Genomic DNA, 16333 nt, shown 5'->3' with positions numbered 1-16333 from the left:
AGTTCAACATATACAGCATACTACACATATTTACACCTGGCATACAGTATTACAGTACATGCATTTATAATAATATATGGCAAAGAATAGACATAAACATGCATTTAGCATATACTTAGTGTTCCGCATGTTTTTATATTTAAAAAAAAAAATGGAATTTTTCGGAGTTTATTTTACATATATTAAAATAGAGATAAAATCGATAATAAATAGTTTTTAATTGAAACATTGGTAAAAAAAAATGGGGGGGGGGGGGGGGGGATCTCAGTATACACACTTTACATGTGGAATATGATGCGTAGCAGTTCTGGTTTCTGATTAAGTTTAATGTCCCTGGCATGTATGATGAAACAGAATCTGTGCAAGTTGAGGCCACATTTTCCCATGTTGCGTTTGGGCAATCGCTGTGCTGACAGAAATAGTACCTACAGAAGGTATGAACATGACATCAGCACAAAACAAGCCAGGTTTATTCGTCTTGAAATCATAAAAATAAAAGAAAATTGACAGAACTGGGCAGTGCAAGCCATCAGGAGATGAAAATCACACTGGACATTTCCATCAATGTGTTCCATAAGTTTACCAAAGCATCACCATTTTCTGTCAAATATTTATGATTAAGATTGGCAGTGTTAGGCAGTGTTTTAGCTGATGGACAGTACAGTCGCACAACGTCACCAATACATACCTCTCTGCAATCTGCAATAAACAGTGGCTTTCCAGCAAATCACAGCACTCTGACAAACTCATTAACATAGTCATTTTGCGCTCTCTTTTTATTAAAGTGCATGTAAAAACTGATTGCATGTCTCTCAGTTCACTTTATTGTTTTAGTTTAATGTGTCGCTTATTTTTCTGTGTTCTTTTATTGTCAGCGTGAACATGTACCTCAATGCAGCAGTATTTGCAGCGCTATGCGTCTTCTGCCTCATCTGACCAACATCTGTTATTTTTGCTTTTTGTATACTTCGAAACATTTGTTTTCTTTTAAATATTCATAAACTGATTTATGTTTTCTTCCCATTCCTCATCCTCTAAAAATATTATATTTTTGTGCAAGTATTTCAATTTCGTTTTTGATCAAACTAGTAGTTACCATGCCGAACAATTGCCACAATAATCAGACTTTGATTGGCCAACATAATCAGGTGATAATGTGTTTGTGAAGTGACAGAGAACCACGTCTCAACGTTATTTGATCCTCTGATGTCTAAATGTTGGCTGTATCCCAGCCCTATACAGTGTAGGGCTGCTTATTACAATATAATGTTATAATGAGTCTAAATAAAACAGCATTTTAATCAAAATATTGTGTATTTCCTAGAAAACAGTTCTGGAAAAATTTTGAATAATATACAAAAATCGGGTTTAAATCAGTAAAAATTGACATCCTGTTAAAAAAAGGTAACACTTTATATTAAGGTGCTGCTTATTAATATTTTATAAATGTTTTATAGATGCTCAATAACTATGTTATAGAGTGTCAATAAAGCATTATACAGACGTGCTCAAATTTGTTGGTACCCTTACAGCTCATTGAAATAATGCTTCATTCCTCCTGAAAAGTGATGAAATTAAAAGCTATTTTATCATGTATACCTGCATGCCTTTGGTATGTCATAGAATAAAGCAAAGAAGCTGTGAAAAGAGATGAATTATTGCTTATTCTACAAAGATATTCTAAAATGGCCTGGACATATTTGTTGGTACCCCTTAGAAAAGATAATAAATAATTGGATTATAGTGATATTTCAAACTGATTAGTTTCTTTAATTAGTATCACACATGTCTCCAATCTTGTAATCAGTCATTCAGCCTATTTAAATGAAGAAAAGTAGTCACTGTGCTGTTTGGTATCATTGTGTGCACCACACTGAACATGGACCAGAGAAAGCAAAGGAGAGAGTTGTCTGAGGAGATCAGAAAGAAAATAATAGACAAGCATGGTAAAGGTAAAGGCTACAAGACCATCTCCAAGCAGCTTGATGTTCCTGTGACAACAGTTGCAAATATTATTAAGAAGTTTAAGGTCCATGGAACTGTAGCCAACCTCCCTGGGCTCGGCCGCAAGAGGAAAATCGACCCCAGATTGAACAGAAGGATAGTGCGAATGGTAGAAAAAGAACCAAGGATAACTGCCAAAGAGATACAAGCTGAACTCCAAGGTGAAGGTACGTCAGTTTCTGATCACACCATCCGTCGCTTTTTGAGCGAAAGTGGGCTCCATGGAAGAAGACCCAGGAGGACTCCACATTTGAAAGAAAAACATAAAAAAGCCAGACTGGAATTTGCTAAATTTCATATTGACAGGCGACAATCCTTCTGGGAGAATGTCCTTTGGACAGATGAGTCAAAACTGGAGCTTTTTGGCAAGTCACATCAGCTCTATGTTCACAGACGAAAAAATGAAGCTTTCAAAGAAAAGAACACCATACCTACAGTGAAACATGGAGGAGGCTCGGTTATGTTTTGGGGCTGCTTTGCTGCACCTGGCACAGGGTGCCTTGAATCTGTGCAGGGCACAATGAAATCTCAAGACTTTCAAGGCATTCTGGAGCGAAACGTACTGCCCAGTGTCAGAAAGCTCTGTCTCAGTCGCAGGTCATGGGTCCTCCAACAGGATAATGACCCAAAACACACAGCTAAAAGCACCCAAGAATGGAGAACAACAAAACATTGGACTATTCTGAAGTGGCCTTCTATGAGTCCTGATCTGAATCCTACCGAACATCTATGGAAAGAGCTGAAACTTGCAGTCTGGAGAAGGCACCCATCAAACCTGAGACAGCTGGAGCAGTTTGCTCAGGAAGAGTGGGCCAAATTACCTGTTAACAGGTGCAGAAGTCTCATTGAGAGCTACAGAAAACGTTTGATTGCAGTGATTGCCTCTAAAGGTTGTGCAACAGAATATTAGGTTAGGGGTCCCATCATTTTTGTCCATGCCATTTTCATTTGTTTTATTATTTACAATATTATGTTGAATAAAAAATCAAAAGCAAAGTCTGATTTCTATTAAATATGGAATAAACAATGGTGGATGCCAATTACTTTTGTCAGTTTCAAGTTATTTCAGAGAAAATTGTGCATTCTTCGTTTTTTGTGGAGGGGTACCAACAAATTTGAGCACGTCTGTAGATGGTCTATAACCATGCCATAGCCATATAGAGAGTTACAGTTGTATATAGGGGACAGTTTTAGCCACCTATTCTACTTTGGGATGTTTACATGTAATTATGTATATGGCTATTGCCTGGTTATAACCCATCTATAATGCTTTAGTAACACTCTATAACATAGTTATTATGCATATATTATACATTTATAAAACCTTTGTAAAACATTAATAAACTGCACCTTAATATAAAGTGTTACCAAAAAAAATCCTGTAATTTTCCTGTAAAATTCAGAATAAACTGGAAATGTGGAACACTACATATACTGTACAGATGGTAAGTGTGATGTAGAACTTTCCATAGATTGAATTTGGTGAAGGGTAACAATGAGCTTTTAAATTCAGTAATTATATGAAAGGGTGCTTTTCTGTTTTACTCAGTTCTTTTTTTATTTTATGAAAACTATGTTCTCCAGTCATGTCAAAGTGAGATAAATGATGTGCAAATTAGTCTTTTGTCTGTGGCTCTTTATTTTTAGACTATGCAGTGTTTTATCAAACTTCGATTTAGCTTTAGGTTTATAATCTCTTGGCTGTCTACAGTGGCTTAATCTTGCTTTTTTACATTTCAGGTATCATAACCCTTTCTAGCTACAGCATCATAAAAACATTTCCCTATTAAGACATTTTTGTAAATGCATTTGAATTTCTCAGTTTTTGCCAATAACATTTTGTGTATGTCTTCTGCCCTTAAGAACTAGATTGGATGAGTTACTTTAAACACAAGGTAATCCTGAATATATGCTCTATAAAAAAAGTGGGACACTGAAGCTTGTTTTGAGAAAAAATAGGCAGTATGGTTGATACAGCTGTTATTCTTTCACAAGTGGTAAGGGATCTTTAATGTCCATAAAGTACAGGGCATATTGGATTTACAGAAGGACATCTCATCACCAGCACACCACCCTTAGACATGCATCATGGTAGATGGACTTGGTCCAGGAGAGTGCTCTAATCAGAACTGACTCAATCACAGTTTGGCACATTAGTGGTATTGTAGTGGTCTTAATAAAAGGCTAGGAGAACTTGTGGTGTAATTTAAGTGATGATGTGGAGATAATAACCTAGTAATTATCTGAAATTAATCTGAGCTTTATTGCAAATTCTCTCCAGGGCTCTTTCTAATTATTTTTTGAAAATGTCAGCCAGCCTAGTGTACAATATGAAAAAAAGTTTGATCTTTTGCAGGCAAATTGGATATTCTGCTAATCTATTCCACTGCTCTTGGAAGGTCTTTAACATAGAAACTAATCTATCCTGAGATTGTCCAGTAACCCCTGATGTTAAATGAGTCATTAACATACCTTCTTGAGTTATACATTGTGAAAATGACTTAATATAGGTATTGCATACCCTTATGGGCATTGTTAGTACCGCAGACTCTGCCAAAGCAAGTGTTTCAGTGAATAAAATATACAAGAAAGAATGTATTAAGCAGTTAATTCGTTTTTCAGATTCTTATTATTACTACTAAATTTAGTCTTGAATAAATCAAATTATATGAAAATGTTTTCATACTTTTTTTTCCATTAACGGAAAGACACTATTTTTGGCCAACTAAATCTGGATGAGACTGCCAGAAAAAGCAACAAGATCAGACCACTGTTCTTTTTAAGTCACTACATTTGTTTCTACTCAGTTGTATAAAATGTGTCCACATCAGTGAGATTTGTATAAATGTCACTAGGGTTTTATTTTTTATTTTTATTATATAATTATAAGTTAACAATGCTGTTATTCTATCTACTGTCTGGCCTCCTAGAATGCAGTAGAGCATACTATTTCAAAGCAGCACAGTCTGACTATGCAAATGGAATTGGTGTTAACCTCTCAATCAAATTGAAGCCTCTTTCTTTTAGCACATGTTCTATCAAGACTGTCTATCCCCTGCTCTACACAATATATATGTTTACTAACACTCACTTTAATTTTAACAGGAAGCAGTCGACTGAAGCAGTTCAAACTAAAACAACAGAGAGGTTCACAAATTCCCACTAGCTAATATTCTGTATTTTTGGTTTTTGGCAGCATTGATTAGCTAACAGATTCCTGAGTGATTAAGACATGTTTATAATACCAAATATGTGTCAGTGCAATATTATAACCTTAAGGTACAACCAGAATAATTTAGTAAACTAGATTTACAGTCAACACAATGGTGTGCCAACTGATATGGTTTATGATATGGTTTATAAGTTGATAAATGAGAAATTATGATAAATTAAGCCTGTCCTTAATTGCCAGTTTATGACAGGAGATAAGGCTTCTCATTTACTGGTTTGTGTACTGCAGAGAAGGTATGTCAGCGACCTCACAAACTACAGGTGGTAGAGACTGAGGATCAAACTTGTGTCTCCCATTTCAGAGGCTACTGGCTGGTTCATACTTCAATCGCTCTCTGTCTCTGAGGGAGGTTTCTAGCATTCCAAGGCTACCCGGTCATAACTCTGAAGTATAGACCAGCCTTTTAAAAGAAAGAAATTAATATATATATATATATATATATATATATATATATATATATATATATATATATATATATGATATTGCATTATTAACAATACTTTTGTCTGGTTTGAACTGACCTCCGTGGAAATAAGTAAAATAGACAGAAACAAGTACTGAGCATTTTTGGTATAATAAACCCCGAGCCATGGGTTTGTCTGCTTGTTGCATCTTTCATCTTGTTTTATTGTCTGTGAAACTTAAAAACAGTATTTATAACTGCAAACAAGCATTCAATACAATGTAAATGAGTGTTGTGGTCTGAAACAAAATAATTACTATTGTATTGAAAATGACTATATTTTAAACCAGTTTGGTGTGGCTTGCCTTAAACACTAACATGTCTCTGAACTGTGAAGTCTGGTTTCCAGCTTGATATGCAGAACTTTGATTCATGTTTTGACCAAAAAGAACATACCTCCCTCAGCTGCTGGACCAAAGCTAAGCATGAGTGGATGACTTAACAACTGGGATTAGCGTGCTTTTAATGTTTGCATATTCTTAGCCACATGATTATCATAAACAGTATGAACAAGCTAATGGACCTGACAGCCATAACTGTAAACATAAAAAAAACAAACACACCCAAGGACATCATAATACAGCAGATTCTCACATAACTGGATCTTATTAGTCTGGTATTTTTACTGTACTGTGTTACTGCAATTTGAACACACGGCATGTACTGCAGCTGCCCATAGCAGACAGCCAGTCCTGGAATGGATTACCTTCTTACTGCTCTACAGTAAGTGTTATGATATGAAGTCATAAATTGAATTTAGAGCCTTTGCTGTGATCCTTCACACTCTGATCTCACAAACTAACTAAGTCATGGAGGGAACTGGCGATAAGGTGAACTAGATGACACACAAGGACTGAGGGAAACCTCTGCGCTTCAGAGCCAGCTCATGCCATTTCCAATCTGTTTCAGATGTTCTTGTGATAAGTGTTTGCACAGTCACACAGTTCAATACAAAACTGGTTCCCTTTACTTTCGTTGTAAATCTGAAGTAGTTTGGGACTCCCCGTTTCGTGTAATCTTTATATTACAAATCCCATTCATATATGTTCCAACTTACTTCCCAACAACACATGTTTAGTTCGGTTCAAGACATTTCTTTTGATAACAGTTTCTTACAGAAACATTGCAAATCAGTTGTGTGTTTTTTTCTTTCTTTTTTCTGGGAATAAAAAGTTTAGGTATGGAAAATGCCAGCAGTTTTAAGATCATCATAATTACATTTGATTCAGTTGAGATGCAGGTTTAATCCGTGGCAGTAGTATATCTGTGTGGGTATAATTACACATTCAGTGGTATAACTGCATGGTTGAGGGTATATTGACATAATTTGGATTGGATTTCTGTTGCTGTGTAATAAATAAATGGCAATCATGACATGTTTTGTATATAATACAAGCTGTATTTCAGTAACTACGAAGCAGTTGCACTAATTACCACAACTGACACACCCCACTCACCATCACATTTAAAGATCTGTAAGAAACTTTCCCCCTGTGACTTCACAGGCTGCTCTCCAGCATTGCCTGTCTGGAGCAGCATGCAGCTGTTTGACATGAGAGATCCCTGCTTCTTGTGTTCCGTGGCTATCTCTGAAGTAAGCCACGAGGCATATTTTCCTAATAAAAATGCTTACATCTAATAACTGTGGAAAAGCACATTATCTCATCAGTGCATTTGCTTCAAAGATCCTTTGTTTTCTCCAGATTAACAGTGGTATATAGAATTTTGCCCTGTTATTAAAACCTTGGGGTACGCAGCAGGGGGTAGGTTGGCAATGGTCCCAAACCCTGGGTTAGCTCACACAGCGTTGTGTCACACAGTAATATCACATAATTGCCAAAAAAAACATGATTATGCTTATTTAACTCGCACCTTGTTTCTATGGTGAGTCTAGGTCAAACCAGAGATTAAGCAAAGCAAGTTTTGAGTTCATTTATGGGGACACTTCTTTTTGGCAGAACTCAAATGGTTAAAAATAAAAAGCATAATGGACTGCCATCTAATTACTAATCACTAATTGTCAACTCAATTTAGGAGATTTGCAAAAATAGATTATCTACAACCGCCTTATAAACAAAATATGATTTAGTTTTCCTGTTCTCTTGAGTCCAAGCTGGTTTCTATGGAAACAGGCCTAGACCCAACAAGAAATACAATGAAGTAAGGAGACCCCCGGGGAAATGTATACATGCTGGAAGTGCCTCAGGCCTGAACTCTAAGGGTAAGTAGACTTGTCAGAAACAAGCTTAAGAGCCGCTGTGTACAGAACTGCAGCTGGTAGTAGATAATGCAGGTCTCTTTCTCTTTAAAGAAAAAGCCTGCTGTTTTCTTTCAGGTAGGGGAGTATGAGAACACGAACATTAGGCCACAGTAAACTCAGGAGGAGATAAATCTGGTTTCCTGCAGCAGGCTGGGAAAACTTCAGTGAAAGACCCAGAGAGGTGACATCATTTGCACTCACTGGCTTTCACAACATGTGTTACCCAGGCCTCTGGATATGGAGCTAAGGAACCAGGGAAACCAGAGCTAGACAAGGCTGTATTGACTGAAACCTCACATGTTCCCACTTAGCAAACACCAGCCTTGCGTGAACATTCCCTCAAACATCTTTTTAGTTCCAAAAGCTACTTGCTAAAAGGAATCATTAAGGGTCCCTTTATGGGACAATAGCAGAAATGTAGAGATTGAAAAGGCGAACAATAAAAAAAAATGAATTGTGGAGAAATACTAAAAAACAACATGCTGGGAAAGGCATGGGAAAAGCTTCAATGAAAATGTCCCCTTGTTACTAAGAAACCTGATCTTACCTTTGAAGCAGTAGGCACCAAACTTTGTTGTGGGATTAGGAAAGCCAGTCTGGTTCATGTATCGGTATAGAGTCCTCACACCAAGCAGGCCACCTCCGCACTGGGTCCTGGCAACAGAAATGGGGTAGCGGGCACTGCCGTCAGACAGCCAGCCGTAATCACACCTGTCAAGGCCTTGCCTCCAGGCTCCGTGCAGCTGGCCTGGGTTTGCAAGAACTGCATCCCTTTTCCTGCACTCTATCCTGGCTTCTTCGAGGGTGAGTTTAGATGGAGCTGCTGCATAAAATACTTCACCTGGATAGGGAGGTAAAACAAACTGTCAGACACGACTGCCAAACAGCTGTTACTTCTTTAAATGTGTTTGAGAAACTAGTGCCGTTTGGTAAATGGATCAAAACATTTGAGCTAATTTTGATTTCCATCTCTTTCTAAAAATGCTTTAGCAGCCTGTTCCCTTAGGGTAAAACAACCGAATGTCTTTGAAAACAACAATTTATAATTCTGAAATGTATTTATGTAGACATAAAGCAGTGGTGATAAATCTTGCATGTGGTCAGGGGCTCAAGTTAGTGAAAGCCCCAATGAAACAGTAGTGTAACCATATTACTTGATTGAATAAAAAATAAAAAACTCAAATACTCTTCACTGTTTTTTTCAGTGCTTCTATGAAGCATGTAGACAATTATTCTTCATACCAATTACCTGGTAGCAGCAAACCATTAAAACACTCAGTGTAAGGGTTAAGGTAAGTGGTGTGTGGTGAGAAGCCCTTCCCATGTTTTACAAACTAATGATACTTAACATGTTCTTGTTTACTTTTTAAAGTAGGACTTAAGTTCAAGTAAAATAATCTATTTGAATTACAACATTAAACAGCAGTTTCTACATTACACCTACATCATTTCATGTGGTAACTAACAGTGCCCTTTGTGGTTTCCAGGTTACCTACAGCAACTTGACCACTTATAGCTCCAGAGAAATGTTCAAATAAACAAAGAGAAAGCATTTGCATTCCCCCTTCGCTGGGTTCACCATATCAAATGTTCTTCGACACTACAGAGCTTGGCAGTAAGAGGCTCTGCAAACCTGAGTCTGGCAGGGTTAGCATCTCCCAGACCCCAGACATATTAAAAGACAATCACTTAAGAAAGGGCGTTTTATGTTTTGATTACAGGACTGGTGCCAAGAAAATGGTCAGCAAAAATTCAACAGACAGGCCTTCAGTGTCTGGTTCACGGGAACCTGATTCCACGACTGCCTGCCAGCTGACAGAAACCAGGATGATGTTGAGATGGTAGACTATAATGGCGTGTGTGCTAATGTAGGTCCCCGTCTTCTTTTCTATTCAAAACCCTGGCCTCGGTCCTATAAATCACGAGTTGAAAGAATCCCAGGAATTTCTTCCCTCCTATTGTTTGTAATTGCACTGCAGTAGGAAAGCATCTACCTAATTTACTCAAGAGAAACAGAACGCAATGAGCAGGGCTTGCTTTAGGTGCAGGTTTTTGTCACACGTTTCTTCAGAATATAGTATAGAAAGAATACTTTTTGATTATTTCTATTTTATCTCAGGTGTCCAGGAATGTCTTGCACCTGTTTGAGACCTGCACTGGAATTTACCCATGACAACAGGTTAACAACCCCCTGCTCTTGTCCAGAAGCTATCAATTGAAACTTTAATGTCAATTTTTAGACAGGACATTTGCACTATCAATGCAATTTTTTTTAATAGTAGAAGCCCCGCGGCAGTCATTTTGGCAGTTTTTGGTTTCAAAATTTAATTTTCTCGACTTGTGTAACACATATGGGGCTCCCCTGGAGCAGTCACATTGACGGCCACACAGAAAACAATTGTATTTTGATTATACAGAACGGTATTCTACTTTATTATTTTTATTTACCAGTCCGCAGTGTGTTTAGCTGTAATATGATTATTCTCTACTCTCTGCCTGAGTGAATGACTGGCAGTCTATTGTTTTTCAATCAGCCTTTTCAAAGGCAGGAGCCTGCTTGCCAGGTGCGCTTTTTTGGTCAGTCATCAGGACTAGTGAAAGAAAATACCAGGGACCGTGGAGTTTTACAACGCAACAAAATATGGAGTTGATGTTTTGGATCAGATGGCATGGAAGTATTCCGTGAAAGCTGGCTCCCGACGGTGGCCTGTTCAGGTGTTTTACAATGTATTGGACCTAGCAGCCATCAACTCCTGGGTACTTTACAAAGAATGCACGAAGAAGAATTTACCAAGGAGAATATATATTTTATAGTTAGCACAGGAACTTTGCAAGAAGCATTTGGAACAGAGGGAGACTGCCAAGCGTGTACCCACAGCTGAAGCTGGCAACCCCGCTGAGAGCCGCAAGAGATGCCAATGTCAGGTTGGCAGGTGTAATAAAAATAAAACTTCGGACAGCAGTGTGGAGAAGCACATTACCTGTGTTGATTGTGAACAGCCTTAGACATTTTTTATAACTTGTTGTGATGCTGCGCTTCTGTTTTCTTCTAAGTTTATTTATCTACATTGTTCAGTTGCTTTTGTGCATCTGAGAATAAACCGACTTCTGTTGAAAAGTTAAAAATGTACTGCTATTGTTTCAGTTTTATAAATATGTATGTTGTAAACCGATGTCTGTTCAGATGTTTATTTATTTACATTTTCTTGTTTTGATTTGTAAAATAAATGTTCATGTGTATAATATATATATATATATATATATATATATATATATATATATATATATATATATATATATATATATATGATATTTAATATGCTTCAGTTGTTCAGATGTTTATGTCATGTACTCAATAAAAAAAATAAAAAGTAAACTAATTACATCTGACTGTTTCTCCTTTTGTTATACTATTTACATTCTGCAATTGAAACTAGGCAAGAGTAAATCACATTTAATGCCAGATTATGTTACCTTCAATGTATATAAGTGCCCATATTGACTAAATTAAATGTGATCCTAGCAAATTAAAGAATGGTTTAATTCAAATGAGATACATTTTTGTTGGGTTTTATTCAGGAAAAGGGTTGTGGCTGAAAACCATCAGTGACTTCATTCCTGTAAAACGGTTTTGAATTGACTTATATTAATGCTGGCTTGTAGCGGTGGTCTACATGATATTTTTTCAGTTGGTAAAAAATGTATCCACCTTTATCAACTCTATTTAAGTAGGGCAACAAGCCCACTTAGCTGATCCTTTGCCAGGGTTTTCAGTAGAAAATCAGTCCATGGGATTTTCAAGAAGCAACCATTTAAGCATTTAGAAAGTTGAGACTTGTTTTGGCTCGGCTCAGACAGTCAGTTTATGTCTTTATGTAGCACCTGAAATCGTTCATGGAAGCCGAATCTGTCCACTGCCGATGTAAGTAAAACCCGGGCCTCTCAGTTTAGACACTTCCCAGGCACAGTCATTTTATTTGCACATACTAGTAAGCGATGTTTGGCCTAGATCTCTGATTTTAATTAAACCTCTAATACGTCACCATCAGATTTTGAATCCCACATGCGAGGCTAAGAATGTGATTTAATAAAAATGAGGAAAAACAAGGAGATGAACTATGGTTAGCTAGTAAACTTATCTTTACAGGGCCAGAAGAGTTAAGCACTTTGAGTATCACATTTTCATTTCTATTTTTTTAATGCTTATTTTATGTGGAATTATGACCAGCTGCTGAAAGATCAAGTGGTGACATAACTTTGGGTCATAACCAATTTCTTTTTGGATCCTGTGGTTTTTCAACAAATCCACTTTTTCAAAGTTTATTACGAACAATTTGCGATTAAGGACAGGAAGTTTTAGTGTGCTTTTGAACATCATTTTATACTATTATATCACCTTTATTACTTCTCTGGGAGGTCATTTGAAAACCACAAATGGCCCTGGTATTGTAGAATTGCCTAATGGTGGGTATGAGACACAAAAAGTTGAAATAAGGTACACTAATCAACAATAATAGAAAGGCTTTTTTTGGGATAATTGTCTTTTAATTGCCATTAGTAAGTTCTTATGTTATGTAAAGGTGTGTTGCTTGTTTGTTTTTGTGTTGGGGTACACCTCGCCCCTGTGCATATTATGTTTTGCATTTTGTATTTGTTGTAACATTACTTAAAAACATATTGTTCATATAAACTACAATGTTTTGTTGTTATTGTTTTTGCAGCATGGTTAAACTTCCCCACCCATGCTAACCCTGTGCAGATGTGACCGTCTCCAGATTGATTGATTCATTTATTATTCGTCTGGAGACGGTCACATGTATATAAACCTGCAGCCTTGGCTGATCGGGAGAGTGTGTTCGGAGGTGGAACGAGGGTCGGGAGGTAAAGCAAAGTAAAGCTTGTTAAATATGAACAATTGCTACGCGTGCTGGTTAGACACCAGCATGATACTTGTTTGTTTTTGGTTCAGTGTTCTGTTTTGTCTGTTTCTTTTGGCCATCGAGACATTTATTTTGAGTGTTTTGTTTTTGTTTAAACCATTTATTTATTAAATAAAACGTGCAAGCAGCGCTTTCATTACCCCAGCACTGTTGTCTGTGTCCACTGTCTTCCAGGTCTGACGTCACCACCAGCCATCCCTGTCACAGTTTTATATCTGGCACATTTACTGTAGTTAACTGTTATTCAAAGCTCTGTTTTCAAAATTACAACAACTGGTAGAGTATATCTTACCTTCAAGCTTGTCAGCAAAACAGTAAACATCATAGGTTTCCTTGGGGTCTCTGATTCCGTAACTTCTGATACCAGGTCGTCCCATTTTATCTCCATAGCAACCTGCCCTAGGCTTGGTGATTGGGTACCTAAAAAGGAAAGAATTGTCAAATGGGGATGATGTAAATAATGTCAAAAATATAACTTAGTGCTTGAGAAATGGGATTAGAGCAGGGAACTAATTTACCTGACTGTCTGATCAGACATCCAGCCAGCGTCACACTGATCAAACCCATCTTCATAGGCGGCAGTGAGCTGTGCCGGGGTTGCGATGGTAGCCCCAATATCCTCGCAGGTTTTTTTAGCTATCTCAAAGTTCAGGGTGTATCTGCTGCTTGGGGCCCGATAGTGAAACACAACGCCTGCAAGACAAAAACAAGAGCAGTCAAAACCCAACGAACACATCTGTCTCCAACAAACATCCGTCATTGTGAACTGTGGGCAGTTGCAGAAGAAAAAAGCCCACTTGAGAAGGGAATACTCTATAATGAAGTGTGTTCCTTTACACGACTAATAGTTATTTACTTAAAATAACTCCACATCTGAATTTAAAGGATCATCTTCCAAAAATATCCCTTTTTAGACAGTGAATCTATTTGTTGTGCTATACTACATTATACTATACTATTATTATTTGTTTATTTAGCAGACGCCTTTATCCAAGGCGACTTACAGAGACTAGGGTGTGTGAACTATGCATCAGCTTACAATTACGTCTCACCCGAAAGACGGAGCACAAGGAGGTTAAGTGACTTGCTCAGGGTCACACAATGAGTCAGTGGCTGAGGTGGGATTTGAACTGGGGACCTCCTGGTTACAAGCCCTTTTCTTTAACCACTGGACCACACAGCCTCCTACTATTCCATTGTACAGAACAATGCACCACAGCACTATGCAAATTAGCTCCCTGGTATCTGTTTTCTATAATAGAAATCTGTTCCTGTTGAAACTTTATGCTGAACATATGGTGCATGTGGCTTGACAAAGCATATGTGAGACAAATTCGAGCTACAGTATATTGTGGGAAAATGAAGCTAACCAGAATCACTATAATTTGGATTCCTGTTGTCCTACTGAAGTATTGATTTCATTTCCAGTAGTGTCTTAAACATAGAACTGAGTTGAGTGAATCTACCTATCGACACCAGCCATTGGTCAAAATATTCCAAAAGTCTTTGGAAACTTGGCATACAGCGCTTGAGAGAACTTTCTGGAATGGTCCGACCAATTGGGTTGAAGGATTGCATCATCTTTTTAGTTCTGGAATTAATCCAATCGCCCGATCAGGCCAGTTATCCTTGAATAACATGTCTTATGTTTTTAACATTCCTGAGGAGTTAACATAAATTTTGTTAACTGATGGATTTTATGATGCACCTTGTAGTAACCTAGATATATAAATACAGGCATGGCAAAGTAATGATATGTTGTCTGTTACAACATTCAGAGCGTATGTGTTTGGCCCAGCTTAGCTGAAGCAATGGATGCCAGCTCCAGACCGCCATTAAGTGCCTGGAAACATTGTGTTGCAATATAGTAGAAGCCATTTAGGTAAATGCCCGTGGATGTATGGAGCTCTTCAGGGTAGTGGGGCTGCCACAAGCCACCACAAGATTTTGGTTCAGGGCTATTTTTTTAATGGACCTCTGAAAACGGAACCCCTTGCTTTACCGCACAAGTACTTGAGAGCTTTTGGGGGATTAAGTAAGAATACTTAATTAGGATAGATAATAGCGAACTGCCGTCTGAGTACTAGATGATTACAAGAACCAGAAACAACAGAGCTTAAGGCTCAGTGGGAAACGCGTATGCAACCTAATCGCAGTTAACAAGACAAACAGGCATACAGTACCTTGCAAAAAAATCTTTATGAATACATGTATGGTGTTTTTTTATTTATTTTTTAAATCAGCATATGTTGTCTGTAAAAAGGTAAGCACTTTGAAGGTAGTGCCAGTTTATTTGTGGTTTTGAGCTGGCATAATGGCTGCCTATTTATATTACTCACTATTAACTAGCTAGATAAACAACTTTACGATAGCCATTCTCATACTTAAAAGTTTTACTACTTTCAAATGAAAAAAGGATGGATCGAACTTCATAGAGGTTTCAGACATGATTAATGTAATAATTTTACAAGCGGTTCAAGAAGCTGCCATGTGTTCCGTTAAGTTTTCCTCTCCAGACTCCAAACCTTCCCAATTACTGAACGATTCAGCACTCCATGGTACACTGAGGCTTGCAGATTGCTGGACTGTAGTGTGAAGATCACAGCTGGGGGACATGGTGGTTTTTTTCTTTTTCTTTTTTTTTTTTGCTTTTTTGTATAAAATTTTATACAAGTAACTTGAAATCTGCAACTATTTAGGAGATGAGGACAATTAAAAAGGTCAAATTAAGCAAATGATGACTTTAATTAAGGGTTTAGTTAAGTAATTGAAAGCTCATTTGGAATAAAAACCAGAAGACACTGGGGACCCAGGGAAGCTCTGATGTACAGTATCTGTATAAATATATCTGACTTACCAGCCACATCCAGTGCCACTGTGTCCTGGGTGTCTTCGATTCCATACATGACCTCGCAGCGGTAAAGGCCGGCATCACTTGCCCGAACTTTAACTACTGTCAGTGAGGCATCGCCAATGTCTTCCGGGTGGCTGGGCACCGACACTCTATTCTTGTATCCTGAGCCGACTTTAATCACCCCATTCTGGGCCACCAGCACTGTGGTCTCCGTGTCATACTCGAATTTGGTCCACTTGATTCTCAGGTAGTCGTGGGTGGCGTTGTGCATGGGCGCTGATGTGGGCATGGTAGAGAAGTGGCATGGCAGCACGACTTTGCCGGCTAGAGTCCCCGTAACTGGGGGGCTTTTTTCTACCTTTATAACTGGGATTCTCTCTGAAAAAAAAAAAACATTTAAAAAGAGACACTTTAGAATCCTGTTTTCAGCAAGCTCAGCAAAAAAGTGCTACTGTGCAGTTATCTAAATGGAATGTGAAAATACCTTACAGGTATTTCATGCTCTATTTCAAGTTGAGATGTTAGTTTCAATTTGTAACGTGATTTATTTTTTAAATGTTTCAGCTACTCTAAGGAAGCT

At 37.7% G+C, this 16333-nt stretch overlaps 1 protein-coding gene across 1 annotated transcript in view; it reads right to left on the bottom strand.

The window, feature by feature from the left end:
- The window catches only part of LOC117966130 (versican core protein-like), a 56252-nt gene that overhangs the window by 34970 nt on the left and 4949 nt on the right, over nt 1-16333 (bottom strand). The window contains exons 4-7 of the mRNA XM_058986854.1: nt 15757-16131; nt 13418-13592; nt 13192-13319; nt 8507-8800 (exon numbers count right to left, since the gene is read on the bottom strand). Coding sequence (XP_058842837.1) covers nt 8507-8800; nt 13192-13319; nt 13418-13592; nt 15757-16131 — 972 coding nt within the window. The remainder of the gene's footprint in view (nt 1-8506; nt 8801-13191; nt 13320-13417; nt 13593-15756; nt 16132-16333) is intronic.

Source organism: Acipenser ruthenus, chromosome 2 (genome assembly GCF_902713425.1).
Source record: "Acipenser ruthenus chromosome 2, fAciRut3.2 maternal haplotype, whole genome shotgun sequence".
Classification (NCBI taxonomy): Eukaryota; Metazoa; Chordata; class Actinopteri; order Acipenseriformes; family Acipenseridae; genus Acipenser; species Acipenser ruthenus.
This window is presented reverse-complemented; position numbering and strand designations above follow the sequence as displayed.